General features: G+C 42.4%; 1 protein-coding gene across 1 annotated transcript in view; it reads right to left on the reverse strand.

Moving 5' to 3' along the window:
• The window catches only part of iglon5 (IgLON family member 5), a 94,040-nt gene that overhangs the window by 10,451 nt on the left and 67,715 nt on the right, over positions 1-15,874 (reverse strand). The window contains exons 2-4 of the mRNA XM_034153364.1: positions 9,859-9,937; positions 6,440-6,672; positions 4,513-4,632 (exon numbers count right to left, since the gene is read on the reverse strand). Coding sequence (XP_034009255.1) covers positions 4,513-4,632; positions 6,440-6,672; positions 9,859-9,937 — 432 coding nt within the window. The remainder of the gene's footprint in view (positions 1-4,512; positions 4,633-6,439; positions 6,673-9,858; positions 9,938-15,874) is intronic.

A 15,874-nucleotide genomic window follows, 5' to 3' on the forward strand; every position in this document is an offset into this window, starting at 1 on the left:
ACAGGGCTGTTACAGATGACTTCCAAGAAATAAAAAGCTAAAATAAAATAAAAAATGAGAGCAATCGAGCGCTAGAGAGCGCATTACAGATACACAGAGAGTGGTCATTTGCAAGAGATGTCGAGCAAGACAGTCAGACAGATACACAGATATAAAGATAGAGGAGAAAACTGCAACGTGAAGAGGGAAACAGAGAGATGTCAAGCTGGGTTTTGATGTGGATGGTTCCTTCATGGACTTGTAATCCTCAGCACCATGTGTGATGTAATATGACAGTGCAAAGTAGCTCTCTCTCTCTCTCTCTCTCTCTCTCTCTCTCTCTCTCTCTCTCTCTCTCCCTCCCTCTCCATCCCCCTGAGATCTCTAGACAGGCATGGCACACCTTTACTCCACTTTGGTGGGAGATGATATCTGACTGGAGTCGGCCTCTAGCACCCTTACAATGGTCTGTAAAATACATCTCCATCAACCACTTATGGCTTTTGAAGTAGCCTGACTCCTGACCACCAGAGATAGTTGGATTGCACCTGAGAAGAGAGGGGGGCGACATGAATGAGAGGAAGGGAAAAAAGGGATCATGGGTTCAGCCCTGCCCTACAGTGACACCATGCTCTATTTCCACAGCAGCACTTTGAGCTTCAATAGATCATCAGTGCACTTGATTTCTCGGCTCCTCTTATGCATTTCCATTACAAAAACGACCATCCAGGCAGAGAGGTCTGTTGGGTTGAAACAGAGATGGATGGGTGTCCTTAGAGTCTGTCAAATCTGTCCTTCAGACGAGGAAAATGCTGAAATGGTGTGTTACTTGAGCCAGAAAAGCCACCTGCTAAAATTAAGTCCATAGCTTTCAGTTTTCTCAGACGGGTTATCTTACATTTTTTAAACAATTACATTTGTTTTGTTTTTATTAATGCCTGACCAAGAAGGAATTTACCGGTAGACGAATGATTGCCGACGTCTTGTCCTCTCCAAAACAAAAACATTGACTGAAGCTGCTTCATGTTATACATCTGTGTTTTTCCATTGCAGTTCGGTGAACATAAGTGGAGGTGCTGCAGCTTGTTTCTCTGACAACTGAAGATCCAGATGTTTAGGATGAGCAAGAGCGTAATTCTTCTCCTCTCCAAAACGATTTGCTTTTTTCTTTGATAACTGAAGTGTAGAGCAAGGAAGCAAAACATACTTTTCTGGCTTTCTAAACACACATTTGTCTTGTGCTCACAAAATATGAGAGCAATGTAATTAAACGGAGGCCTCAAATGGCTAACTAATTAGAATAGACAGCATTACATTTAAAAAAAGAGCACAAGAATATTTTGTGGTGAATCAATTTTTTCTTCTTTTTCAAATATCAGCAGGAGTGGATAAATAAACTTGTGAGAACTTTCTGGCAACGCTTTCCAATCTTCAGATTTCCACACTCAAGCTGCGCACCTGCAATGCATTCTCTCATCAAGCCACACCTGTCCCTCATCCAGTCCACTTAGTATATAAAACCACACACACACACACACACACACACACACACACACACACACACACACACACACACACACACACACACACACACACACACACACACACTGATTTTTTAATCATCTCTATTCTGGATTTGTTTGGCTCTGCTGACTGCTTAGCTTTTGCCAAACTCTACCTTCCTTTTTCAATCCTACTTTTGCTGATGATTCAAGCTTGTGGATGCACACAAACACCCACATCCTTTAACAGCCTATAAACTCATTGTCAAAGGCATATACTTCTTTATGCTTATCATAATCAAGTTGTTAGTGAAAGTGCATTCCTCCTTCTCGTCTCACTACCACAAGCATCCATCCATCCATCCATCCATCCATCCATCCATCCATCCATCCATCCGTCCATGCTAAGCTTGTGTGCCCGTGTGTTTTAACAGATGGGACATCAAATGATAGGGCCCTTATTCGCTGGTGTATTTAACTAAATAAGACACAACTGTACCGTATGTCTTTGAGTCTGTCAATTGATGGATGCCAGTGACAGTGAATGGGTGCAACAGATAGTATCTGATCTTTGTTCAAATGAGGAAGAAGGCAGTGCCTACAGACCTCAGTGCAGAGAAGTGAAACTATCTGTATGTGACTCTGGTAACTGTGGACAAGTTGCAAAGGGTTTAAAAGCTCTAAGTAGGTCTCTGTCTCGCCTCAAAAGGGCTGCACTTCCTCTTACCTCACCACCACCAGATTTTCCACCCAACCTCAACATACACTGTTCTCCTCAACCCCCCCCCCCTCGCTGCAGCTTCTCTATGCAGTCTCTGAGTAATGGGGACAGATGGCTGGCAGCTTCTTGCTGTTTCTTTGGGCTAGTTCTCCCTCTCTTTCTCCTCCGCCCCTGGTCTCCTGCAACTGATGGCTTGGTTGCACAGACTCCCACGGAATAGCAATGCATCCCCTATCTCTTTCCCTGCAAGCTGTGGGGCTATTATGGGAGAGAGGGAGGACACGGGAGAGGCGGTTTGAGATGGTGGGGGTGGCTTGAGAGGGAAGATTACTGCTGACAGAGGAGAAATGCTGTAGACTTGCAAGTGAGAGCAGCCGCGCAGAGTTTGCGATGTAAGGTTGTGGGTGTGCTGCAGGTGTGTGCTTGTACATGCTTTACTTTTCTACTTCATGTATTTGTGGGTGTCAGTGATCTCTACGGGCTTGCCCCTGCCTAAGGTACTGTGTAGGTTCACAAACACTGTACTGTGCAGAGAAGGACATTGCACACACAACAGGCTATCCCAGGGACAAACCAGGGAGAGCGGAGGAGGAACAGACCTCTGAGCAAGCCCAAAGCTATCAGTGAGTACAGCAGTACAGTATAGGTTGCGCATTTATTCATCCAACAGTATAATCACAGCTTGTTGACAAGATGTTCGCATTGACCTATTTATTATTGCTGTCTCGGTGCTGCATTTGATCTGTGCTTCTGCCGCTGTAGTCAAGCTGCAACTCAGGCAATACTGTTGTGAGGTAGAAATGCATTCAACCGTGACTTTTGTGACATCCATGCAACACCCTCCTTACAAAGTGTTCATTATTTGACTTTCAGAATATGGAAAAGTCTTAAATAACCCTTGTTTTGTTATAAATCTCTCATCTGCCTTGTTCAAAAGTTCAATCTAAGATATTTTGGACTTTTCTCCACACACATGGCCATATTTAACAGAGCAAATACCAGGGTTCATACACTTTTTCACCAATGCTTCTCCATGACTTCTCCATGACCTATACCTAATTTTCCATGACCAAAAACATTACTCTGTCTCAGCGGTACCACTGAAAATGGTTTATTTGAACATAGAACAGGAAAATAAGGTCTGAAACATGTTGTGCCTATCTAAAACAAATCAAATAATAGGCTTCGCTTCTACAGGCTAAAGCAACTAAAATCTCTCACCAGCAAAATATTTTTACATTTTACGTTTCATTACTACACGATACAGTATTTATTATCATTATAGTATTACTATTTCGGCGATTAGCTAAAATATAAATTATATTTGATGCAATTTTAGTCACATTTCCATGACCTTTCCAAAACTTTGGGAAAAATATTGTTTTCCATAACTTTTCCAGGGCCTGGAATTAGTATTTTGAATTTCCATGACTTTTCCAGGTTTGTAATGACCGTAAGAACCCTGAAATACAGTTTAGTTCATATTTCAACAAAGAGCTCATGGAGCTCATGCAATATGCAATGTATTCCTGTTTATTTAAGCCAAACTGAATAGCAAACATTGAATTGTAAAAGCCTCCGAAGTCTAAAGAGATAAGCAAGTAAAACACATTCAGGAATATTGAGTCATGGATTAATGTTATATTCAGTACATGGAAAATGTCTTTATGTGTCAAACAGTTCACACAGCACTGCCATTACATTTAATAAAAACATGTCATCTCCACTGGCACTGTAATGCTTATTTTCCCGACTTTGGACGTAAGTGGTGACAAAGACGGGAACAAATATAAAATAAATGCTGTGTTGATCAAATCAAATGGATTTGACTTCATCCGTCAGCCTGACAACTCTCAACTCATTATGATTCCCCAAAATGATGGAAGCTAAAAATAGATGATTTAATGCAAAAAGGGGCTGTTAGCGTAGGTTGGCTTCATGATGCCAGCTGACAGGGTGGATGAAGACAGATGCTGATGATTACAGGTGGCGCGGTGGGGATAATTAGGTATAATGTGTGGTTATTTGGGACAAAACATTGGGACATTGGGAAAATGCGGAGAGTATAAATGTAGGATCAGGACAGACTAAACAGCTGGGTTTAAGAGTTATGGCACAGGTATGTGGGATAAAGATGTGGATATGAGCTGAATACTGATAAGCCTTTAGGAAGAAAAACAGGGTTAAAAAAATAAAAGCGCTAAGGCAGACCCGGGGTAGGGATGAATGTGAAGGCATGGAGATAAAGGTGAAGCTGTAAACAAGAGATCTCTGGATGTGAAGACAAGCAAACAGGAAGGGGTAGCTTACATTTCTGGTCTTTCCAGGTGACGGTGGGCTCAGGCCGACCCACCGCCAGACAGAAGAGGTTTACATTCTCTCCCTCGTTCACAGACACGTTTTTCGAGATGTTGACGATTCTGGCGGGCACTGAAAAACAAGATCATGCTATTAAAATATGACCTCAAAATCCCCTCTCATTTCATACATTATTGATGAGATATGCCCTTACAGCCTATTAAGGTGTTTAAAGTATAATGCAAATCCCTGCACCTAAGACAGAGAGGCAATCAGCTGATTAATGATCTGTGCCTGAGTGCTTACTGAACTGTGCAACAATATGCTTGTCCGTCTACTTATGATGCACTGCATTGTAATTTGCTGCAAAGGGCAATACAATCTAATCAGATCTGATCTTTAAAGAAAAAAAAGAAAATGTGTCGAACTGATAGTGTGAATTTTTACTTTTAAGTCGAATGACCACTTTGCCCCAAACCCACAAAGGGTTGAAGTGCTATGCATGTAGTTAGTTTGATAACAAGATGGCCCTTGAATTTAAATGGCCCATTATCATTTATTTTAATGAGCTTGGCCCTGAGATTGCTTTTTTTTTTTGCAACGCATCTACCGAGGATCCTATTTTTCTTTATCTTACTAGAGTTGAATACTTGCAGCGATAAAGCACAGACTGGAGTGGCGCTGAAGCTGCTCCTGCTTGATGCACTGACTTCAGGGTGTAATTATTTTGTGAGATACCAAGCTAGGGCTGGAACTGCAGGCGACTTCGAATTAGGTATATGGTCATCTGTGCCAAGCTTTGCACCCTGCAGACATGAGTGTTTGTTTGGCTGCAGTGCAATGTGAAAACTCTGTTAGTAAGCAGCTGACATTGTTTCCGCCACCTGTAAGCTGTGAGCCAGCTCTTGTGTTTTCATTCCAACAGCCTAATATATCCAGTTAAAAGTTTGATTCTCCTGGTGATGTATTCGTGCAATTTGCCCAACACACAGTCGAAAATATGCATGCAAATTGACACATGCAGGAGGAAAAGGTCTGAGACCCATCCTCTGGGCAGGTCTGCGCCCATACATCATGTCACTCAGGATCAGCCAGACTCTCACTCACTTAGCTGCTGACTTGATGACTGAGCCTCAGTCGCGGTCCTGAATTGTCAGTTATTTAGTCAGGCAGTTGGAAAACCCCCCCTGTGTATCTCATCTCCATCACACACACCCTCATCCATCTGCATATCTTTCTGTTTATACAGACAAGTAACCCTAACTGGCTACATGGAAATAATGGGAATGTGATTTGTCACCTGCACTAGACTGGCTGTGCTGTAGCCAGTGGCGGATTGAGACCACTTTTACTGGGGCCAGTTATTTGAGGAGAGGGGAACATTTATTGCGGTACAAATTAAACATTTTTTGTTCAGTTTAAAGTCATTTTGCCCCAAGAAATCCAAAAAATGTGTTTGTGTCAACCATTTTAAAAATGTAATTACAATCTGTTGGCCCCCCCCTAGAACCGCCAATGGCTGTAGCCTCACAAGCATTGGCTTTCAGACTGAATCATATACTTGCCGTTTGATATAACCATAAATACCAACCTTAGATACTCAAACATCATAAAAACAGTAACTACTAAGTTTCCTATCATACATTTAGACATGATTTACCAGAAAAGGAACTTTGAAATGTAACCATAGGAAATCTTAATTGCTTCCCCTGAAGTCAAACCTAAATCATATTCAATAGACAGCACTGCTCATATGAATTACCAATTAAGCCATTCAGCTTTTGTCAAAGGCTGCTTACACTAACATCGGTGCACACATATATTATTTAGCAGTTGCCTTGGCAATCAAATCTGCAGGCTCTGGATCGTTTTTGGAAAGGAGCCAGCAGTTGGAAACATTTATTACAGATTCCTGTTTGGCCTCCACTCAGCTGCTCACCTTGGACGATGAGGTAGACATGGGCGATGCGGGGCTTGTTGTTGGCCTGGAAGGTGCATGTATAAGGCCCCTCGTCGGATATTTGCACGTTGTCGATGTGGATGGAGAAGTCACTGTTGTTGCTGTTGGCCAGCGTCACGCGCTTGTCCAGTGACCACTTGTCTGTCCCTGTGAACAGGATGTTGGAGCGGTTCAGCCAGGCCTTGTGGGTCACCTCCTCGTCGATCCGACATCTGTGAGGGGACAGGAAGTGATTAACAGGTGAGAGGCCTGCATTACATTATGTGTAGGTTGACCCTAAACAGTGCTGAGGTGTTTTATCATTACATTTATAATAAGTAAACACAAACAAATGAGTGATTTATCAAATTAAAACATCTAATTAGTTATACTATGGCAGCCACCATAAAGATGTTAAAGCTTCTCAGAAAAGATAACTCATGATACAGAAGTGATGGCGTGTTTATCATGTTGCTGTTGAACATGTTGTTTCAAAATATCCTATAGGGGTTCAATTATGTGCAAATACAGTGACTGCAAAGGTCATAATATATGATTCACATCTTTTTCAACTAATTATACCACTCATGGACCCCTCATGCCCAGTGCTGTATCCAAACATTTGCATCTATGTCTCTAGAGTAGACTAATAATATTTTTCTGGTTTTTCCTCCATTTCTCTGCAGCCAGTTGCTAATGAATATCCATCACTCCTGTTACACAGATGGAGAAAAATGGGTCATATTATAAAAAAAGGTGGTTGAGATCAGTTTTACAAAAGTACAGCTTGCAAGCAACGCATTGCATAAGAAATGGTTGTCCGTTATTCTTTTAACAGCTGGGTTACTTTGTCTGTAACATTGTCTGTTTGCCAATGGATGCAGTCCAAGGTACATTCAAGTCCAGAGGTTTGTCCACTGGCCATTAGCCTTAAAGTGGCTGTACAATTAAATTAGATTAAATGGAAATACATGGAAACATTAGTGGAAATAATCAAAGAGGGAATTATGATGTTGGTGATAAAAGTGTATTAATTCATTACTTTTGTTCTAAAAGATTGTGGCTATTTCCAAACCACAGTCCACAGGTGTGACTTCAGTTCTTGCCTCGGCCACTAGATGTCCTTACCCAGCCTCAACTAGCTGTGAGGACATGCCTCTGTAGTCCTCATGTTTAATTGATAAGACCCAGATAAATATCACGGTTGAGGTAGATCTTAGATCACCTGCCAAGTCACTGACACCACAATGCATAACAGCCACAGTGCAGCAAAGCATGGAAGTCCTTTACAAATAGGCTACAAGGCACTGGGCTGACGTTCAGGTGGACACATGACCTGAGGGCAGACCACTTCTAACAGGTTTTGAAATATTGGAAATAAAAAGGGAATATTATTTGATTTGAATTCAGTTTGTTGCCGGTGGGTTTAAATAAAGAGACGATACAGTAAGAAAACCCACCATTAAAAATCATTATCTGTGGACCCTCTATTATCTATTTTTAAAATTAATCACTTCTGCACTGATGATGTTGCTATATGACTGCAGGCCAAGAGGAAATGAGCACCATAATAACATCAAATGTCTTAATGGCCCGCATCAAAGCCAACACAACAGCATTGTCTCAAGCACAGCACAAGTATTTTTCCAACTTGGGCGGAAGTGATTTTACATAAAAATAGAGTTTATTTATAAAGCTCTATAGTCTTATGTTTGTTAGCATTCGGCCGTTCTGTGCAGACCGTCCTTACACACACAAATTATTATAAAATATGCCGTAACATCTCTACTGAGGGAGTTAGTAAGATAGTGCTTTCTGAATTTAAACTCATAGTACAATTCTTAAGCAGTGGTTCCCAAAGGGGACACCCAAACACAAGCCCGAGGGGTTATGAGATGGTTAACAAAAGCAAAGTAGGAAAACATGTTTCTGCAATAAAAAAAACAGGTATATATTTTTTCAGGCTTTGATCAAATCTTTGAGTGTTTTCTCTTGTGAGTTACTGTATAATGTTAAAACGAAATGAAATGAAATACAACACGCATTCAGAAAATAATAATCATTTGGTGGAACTGGTCCAAACCTGTAGATGTATGCAACTTGTGTAGAAAACCCAGTAGTGGCATAACATTTAGTTATGTTTAGTTTTAACAGTAAAAGGGGGAGGTTTATAGTGACTTGTCTCCATGCTTTAATGTTCAAAAAGGTGTTTATTTTTCTTTGTGCTACAGCAACTCTTTTCACACTCTGTGGCCGTTTCTCAATGTCGAGTAAACCTGCTGCAGAGCCACTATTTCAAGTATACTACGTCATCGAGTGGACTGAAGGACTGTTTAAATGCATGTTAAATACCCAGCATTCGGCGCCACTCGATGACGTAGAATACTTGAAATAGTGGCTCTGCAGCAGGTATACTCGACATTGAGAAACGGCCTGTCTGAAACCAGAGCCCAGTCTGCTCTGATTGGTTGGCTGGTTGGCTATGTTGTGATTGGTCAACCGAAGAGATGTCCTGCCCCTTATCCAATCAATTTGTCAAAAGTCATGGGAGATGGCGACCCTGTCTACAGCCAGAAACAAGGTAAAAAATGCCAGTAATGTAACATTAATGCACAGCTCTCCTTATACTCAACTGTAAATGAATTTAAGGTGACAGTGAAAGCACTGATTTTAGCACCCAGTGTGAAAACACCCAAATACGTTTTATAGATTTAACATCTCCACAGCATCAATAAAACAGCCTCAGGCTTCACGTCTTGATGACATTATAGACCAGCGTCCTGGTCCTTTGATTTCCAACATGGTGAGAGACATGTTGATGTTAACAATTATTGACAGAGCTGTGCATGGCTTCCTAATAACACATTTGATTTAAGTGAAAGGCCCACTCCTCTTTCAAGAGAAAAATGTGACTAAAAGAGGAATTTGTTCAGAAATCTGAAGAGGTGTAGGCTTAAAGGGAATGAAAGTAATGTTGACTTGGAGTTGACTTTTTGAGCTGCTGTATGTAGTGCCATGCCAGGTCACATCCAGAGGAAGGGGGAAAGCAAGTTAGCTGTTTTTCCGCTTGGTTGGTAGCCGGGGAAAGCTGTGATTTCTACTTTATCACTCACAGTTAGGCAGGTGAGGTTGGATGCAGATGAGCTCTACCCCCTGTACTGACCTGTGCAATAATATTTTCACATTTAAATAAAAGTTGATTGCAGACAGACAGGATGACTCCAGCAAAAAGTAACAAGTAATACCATTTTATTTGCAAGGATATAAAAAAAGAGGAAAAGTATGGCACAATGTGGGATGCTTCATTGAAGTTTTGTGAGAGAAAATTGGTAATTAACAGGTGGCATGACAGGTGGGTGGAAAACACCAACATGTTTTTTTAGGCAATTAGTAGGTGCAGGTGTGGGATTAGGAGTTACCTCAAAGTGACGCTTTCTCCTTCCAACACTGTAATGTTGTCCGGCAGGTGTCCGAATTCTGCTCCGTGCACACTGGACGCTGCCAAGAAAAAAAGAGAAAATACACCAATGAGCTTCAAATAACGGTAACAGGCGCTGGTGTTCATCAATCTCAGGTCAGGTGCTTGAGAATCGACTGCCTAACCAAATCACGTTGGGCGGAGATGTGCTCTGCATCCTGCTTACCCTTTTCTGAAGGGAAAGTAATAAATATACTAAACAAAAGAGTCACAACGTCTGCACTGACCCCCGTTCTTGAATAATGATTTGGTTTTACCCTGCATTCTGGTGGGATGCACGTTCGTTCATTGAACAGCACTGATAATGAGCCAAGGGAAGAGGATTCACGCGGAGCTGCCGGAGCGTGAAATGAAGGGACAGCAACGGTAACAGAAGGGATGCTCATCCTGCCTACCAACACACACACACACACACACACACACACACACACACACACACACACACACACACACACACACACACACACACACACACACACACACACACACACACACACACACACACACACACACACACACACACACACACACACACACACACACACACACACACACAGAGAACAGAGACACATGCTTACCAAAGCACAAACACGCACAGGAACATACACACATACTGAGAGCCATTAGTTGAAGAGGAAAAACGAACTTGGCATCTTTGAGATGTGTTTCGGCACTCAGGTGAGAAAAACACTTTAAAACAGTTTGAAGTCTTTTTGTGAACTTGCTTGGGTAGAAAACAAAGATAACCAAAGACCTTATATGCTGGCAGAGAAAGTGCCTACTGAGGCAGGCCGCTCTCTAATAAGACACCTGGCTATACCCGTCTAAACTCTGCCAAATCACAGCATGACACGCAGTACCTCAGCTTGTGTCTTGCCTCCATCTCCAACAATCTCTTTCTCCCTCTCCCAGTAAAATGACCTCAATATCTCCAATAAGCTTTTGCCGTGGTGTAGCCTTGAGGTTTAATAAATGGTGACTTTATGAAATGAAGCCGGCGCAGTGAGGAGCTTAGAAGCACCTCAAGGTTTGTTAAATAGCCGCACAAAGTCAAAAACATGTTAAGCATGCCGATTGGGAATCCGCTAAGCAACGAGACCCAAAATGACGGCAATGCAGCACTAGAGGAAATGTGGGTTTTGAATTAAAAGCGGGTCTTTGTGGAATCATGGTTTGATTACAAAGAATAATGAGAGAGGCTTCAGAATAATAATGTGCTTCATGGATTGCTAATCAAAAGGTTTTCAAACTGCATAACAGAAAGTCCGGAGAAGTGCCAACTACACTAAATAATAATTAATCATCTCAAAATAAAGACTAATTATGCCTCTTTTTCCGCGTGTTGTTGTGAATGCAGTGTGGTTTGGCTAGTGTGCGTGGCTATGGCACAGTCAATATGGGCTACGTGCATGCTTGCGTATTCATATATTCATGTGCGTATGATTGTGTGTGCACCATTGCATGTGTTGCGCATGGTTGGATATAAGCAGTTACAGTACCTAGCCTTCTGTTGCTCATTTGTGTGTGAATGCGTGCATTTGTTTACTGACATACCGGTGGAGAAGAAGAAAGGAGGACAAACTAATGATGCCTCTAAAGAAAACTGGCCCTGAAAATCTTCAGCTAAAAGCTATAATCGCATTAATGGGTGCTGCTGCTGCCACTGCTGCTGTGCTATCTAGGGCGGCCAAGGATCCCAGAACTGGCTCCAATATTCTCTCCCTCTCTCTGAAAGCCTTAGAGGAGGGGTGTAGCACATTAGCCATTGTGTCCAATGTTTAAAAACTGACACAAGCTTTCGTTTATCTGTGTTTTTTACAACAGAGTAATGTTGCCTAGCTGTGCTTGTGCTTTCTGTCTTAAACTCAGACAGTCCTTCGCTCAAGCCCTCAGCTGTTGCCTTTCAAGTGTTCTGTACGCTACACACTAGACTTTATTTAGGTTAATTCAATTCCGTTCCAGGGCTTGGGGCTTGGAGACGGGTGTGACATGCTGTCATAAATACACACTAGCCCACATACGCAATTACAGACACACACATAGAGAGAAGTCGCTCTCTATCATATAATGTAACCATCGGGACACAAACGCAACCCACACATTTTGATTGAATGAATGATGAATGCATACGCTGAATGCTTCAAACAACATTGCGAAGGTTACGGACCAGCAGGGAGCAATTCCCATTTCCCTACTCAATTCCCATTTTCACAGCTCGATTGGCACCCTCATTCTAAAACCTGTATCAACCTGCCTCTGCTCACAGACGCTGCACAACGTGATAACCTGGTCGACACATTCAGCACACACTTTCTGTCAAACACACAACACCAATCACAGACGTGCCATGCACACATACTGTATGCAAACACACTCATCGAAGAGCTAAACAAGCAGCGGAGGAGCTTTGTCTGAGTTCATTGTGACAACGATCCCATGTGAGATTTTTTGTGGGATTTACAAATGTGTTGGCATACACAGGGGGAACTGGAATACCTAGCATCCACTGTTTCTGATTTATTCACTGTAACTCTTAGTGACCTCTGTCACTCACTGGATGCTCAGTATGCAGTGCAAGTGTTGCTTGAGTTAGTAGAAAAAGTGAAAATGTTGTACATAATCAACAGCTTGTGTACTGTATACCAAACAAACAACAGATGCATCTGTGTTTTGGAGATGGAAGACCACCTCAATCTTGAGACAAAAGCTGACCTTTCTTCACCTTGGTAGCTTAGCATTGTATGAATAGCAATTATACTTTATTTTGGCATAAATATCTTATCGGAAATCTAGAGCAGACCACGTTGAATATAACCCGAGCTTCCAGGAAAATTGACAAACTTTATATTCAGAAGTAGCTATTCGAATATTTAAGGTTGAAAGCAATACATTCAAATGACAACATAAATAGATATTTGGAAAATAAACCTTTTACGGTTTAATGATTGCTGTAGCTCATTTTCAAATAAAAAAAGTCTAGAACCAGCAATACTTAATTTATAAACATACCTTAATTACCTAATCTATTAACGCTGATTTTAGCAACCAGGGTGGAAATCCTGTTGTGAAAATTGGCCAAAGCAATAAACAATAAATATTACATGGAGGAAAATGGCTTCTGCCTTCGCCGATAACAGAATGGAAAGTGGGCCTCGGAAACATCTCATTAATGGGAGAGTGGGAACGCTGGGTGTAAAAACAACAAAATGCAAACATCATCATCTGGCTGAATGACAACATGTGTCCAAGGCCTTTTGATGTCATCCATATAATGTATCCCTTTCAGGCAATACATTCAAATGTTGCAGACCAAACACAGCAGACATGATCAAAGGGGACAATAATGAGTCCAGAGTGCAACCAGCAGTGTGCGGTTGCACGGCCAAAACAGAATCACCAGACATCACTTTCAATTCCTGGACTACTTTCGGCTTTATTGATCCCTATCTCAAATCCTGCTTTTTCCCTTCTCCCTCCCGTTGCTCAGCATGCAGGCCGATGAACTGCACCCCCCTGGAGGAGTCTCGCCCGTTGACACTCTAGAAAGGAGGGAGTGCTTGCCAACAGGGAAGCTTTAACCACCGTCTACCCTGCAGACTCTGAATGTGGAAACACAAACACAATGTGAAAGCCAAAAGAAAGCTCTTTGTCTTAACCACTTTGGCACAGTCCTTTACTAAAACAAAAATGGATTTGTTTGTGTGAGTGAAAACAATCCTGAGCCTGTTTAAAACCACAAGTTAGCCGAGTACGAATAAAGGGATGATGTACAGTATAACGTTATCAAACAGTGTTGGTGGGAAACACTGCAGTGGCCCCTGGTGTTGGTTCAAATGTCCTGCCCACTGTTGTCTACAGCTCATACAGCCTGTCATGGCCACTGGTAGTTCTTGTCCTTGCTATGACCTGCTGATTTGGCACACAACAGGAACCCCCGTGTCCATACATAACACACATTCACACACAAAGACACACTTGTATTCTGTCCAAATGATCCTGTGAAGCCTTTGTCTGCACACAGCAGTGAGCTTTGGGTCTAGATTTGCTGGCATTTTTAAGAGAATAACATTTTATGGACAATCCTGAGGCAGTTACATAAAGGAAAATACTAGAAGACCATTAATTCACCTATAAGGGTCAATCAGTTCAGCGGTTATAATGAACACCCTACAAAAGGAAGAACCTGTTCTGCTCATCTGTGGATAACGCTTTATCTATTGTTAGCTTATAGGTGGACATTCAAATAATTATTTCCACTTGTGGTCCACTGTTTGTCTCCCAGCTCTCCTGCAATGTGTCTTTGGAGCGTTGCAAGGCTGCTTGTTCAGTACCCATGACACATCTATTATGTGATTTGTATTCTCTTGACTTTTACATGCGCCTGTTTGTAATTGCACTTGCTACTGGCAGACACTTATGAGCAGAGCTCTATTGAGCAGTGAGACCTTAGCCTGCATAGTCTTTGCAAGGCTGTCTTTGAACAGTGCATCTGTTCGCATTGCCCTTGACGCTCAAATAAACAGAGAAAGGAGGCAAAGCTACATTTGAAAGCATTATTGGCGTCAAGACGGATAACAGCGGCGGCTGTAATGAAACACATAACAATAATCCATTTTAAGGGAGGCTGCCATGGTTTTGAAATTGAAAAGAGCAGAGAGGCACAGCACAAGGTTGGAAGACAGAGGTGAAATAGATAGCTGGGGTGAGTCCCCAAAAAGAAAGTCATTGAGAAATAAGAAAAGCTATAGTGGAATATGGAATTACAGTGTGTTGTGGAGCAGCAGCAACAGTAGAGTAGTGTTACAGTTGTTGCAGCAGCAGTAGTAGAAGGTGACAATAGCAGTATTGGTGTTAATAGTAGCAGAAAGGGGAGAGACGGAGTTGCACCCCTATGAGGAGGAGGAGAGAAATGTGCGAGGACACAGTCTGTAGCACTGGGGCAGAGAAAGCAAAGGAAAGACACATCCGCATAATTAACATCGGCATGCTGCAGCCAATTAAATATTTACAGAGCCACTTCCCTTCGACACCTTGATGATGAAGAGAGGCAGCCTAAGGATTATCCGATGCCGGGAGCCTGAGGCTGGAGACAAGGGGTTGGGGGTGGAGGATTAAACATTAACCGGCACAGATATCCCTTTCTCTTCCTCGTCTGATCCCATTAACTCTGAACGGCCCAAATCCAACCTCATGTCCACCCCTCTGAAGCCCCATCTTCCTGCCCTCTTCCCTTCACTCCAATACTCATTCAGCCCCTTTACTCCCTATCGATGAGACTCGCCTCCTGTCTTCGGCACCACCTGTCAGGGACAGCAACGGGAGAGCTGGGAGCGAGTGATGGGCAAAGAGTGGGAAACCACCTGAATGCCACGCTCAAACAGCACAACAAGATGGATATGCAGGACGCTGCTTTTTACAATTGCCGGTGAAGCAAAATGGATGTCAGCAGGATTCCACTTGACAGGAAATCTAAGAAATGTCAGAGAAGTCACGGTGAATGAATTGTTTTGAATCTGTCTGGTAAAAGTCATTTTTTTCCACCCCCTCAGACCAAAGAGTTTTTGAAGTGTGGTGGATTGACTAGAAGGAGTGTTTACGTTTTATGTGGTTTATTTTGACATGGACTGATCTCTTGAGCTTGCTCTGAAGCATCAACAGCCTCGGTTGGGGCATTTAGTTGCCTGTAATTCAAGGTCATGTATCTGGTCTTACTGGCCCCCAACCATTCTGACTAACTGCTAACACAGCTTGATCTCAGAAGCATGCCAAAATCATCAGCGTTTACAGAAAGGCAGGCCATCACCCTCGGGTGTCTGACTTGGCCTTACCAAAGATGTGACATCTGCCCCTCTTTTATTGTACACATGCTGCATCCACAATTCTGCCTTTGGTCGCTCTGCTTCCCCCTCCCTCCCACCCCGCATCTCCTCCGCTCCCTCCACTCACTAATCCCTCTT

The sequence above is a fragment of the Trematomus bernacchii genome, unplaced genomic scaffold, assembly GCF_902827165.1.
Source record: "Trematomus bernacchii unplaced genomic scaffold, fTreBer1.1, whole genome shotgun sequence".
Classification (NCBI taxonomy): Eukaryota; Metazoa; Chordata; class Actinopteri; order Perciformes; family Nototheniidae; genus Trematomus; species Trematomus bernacchii.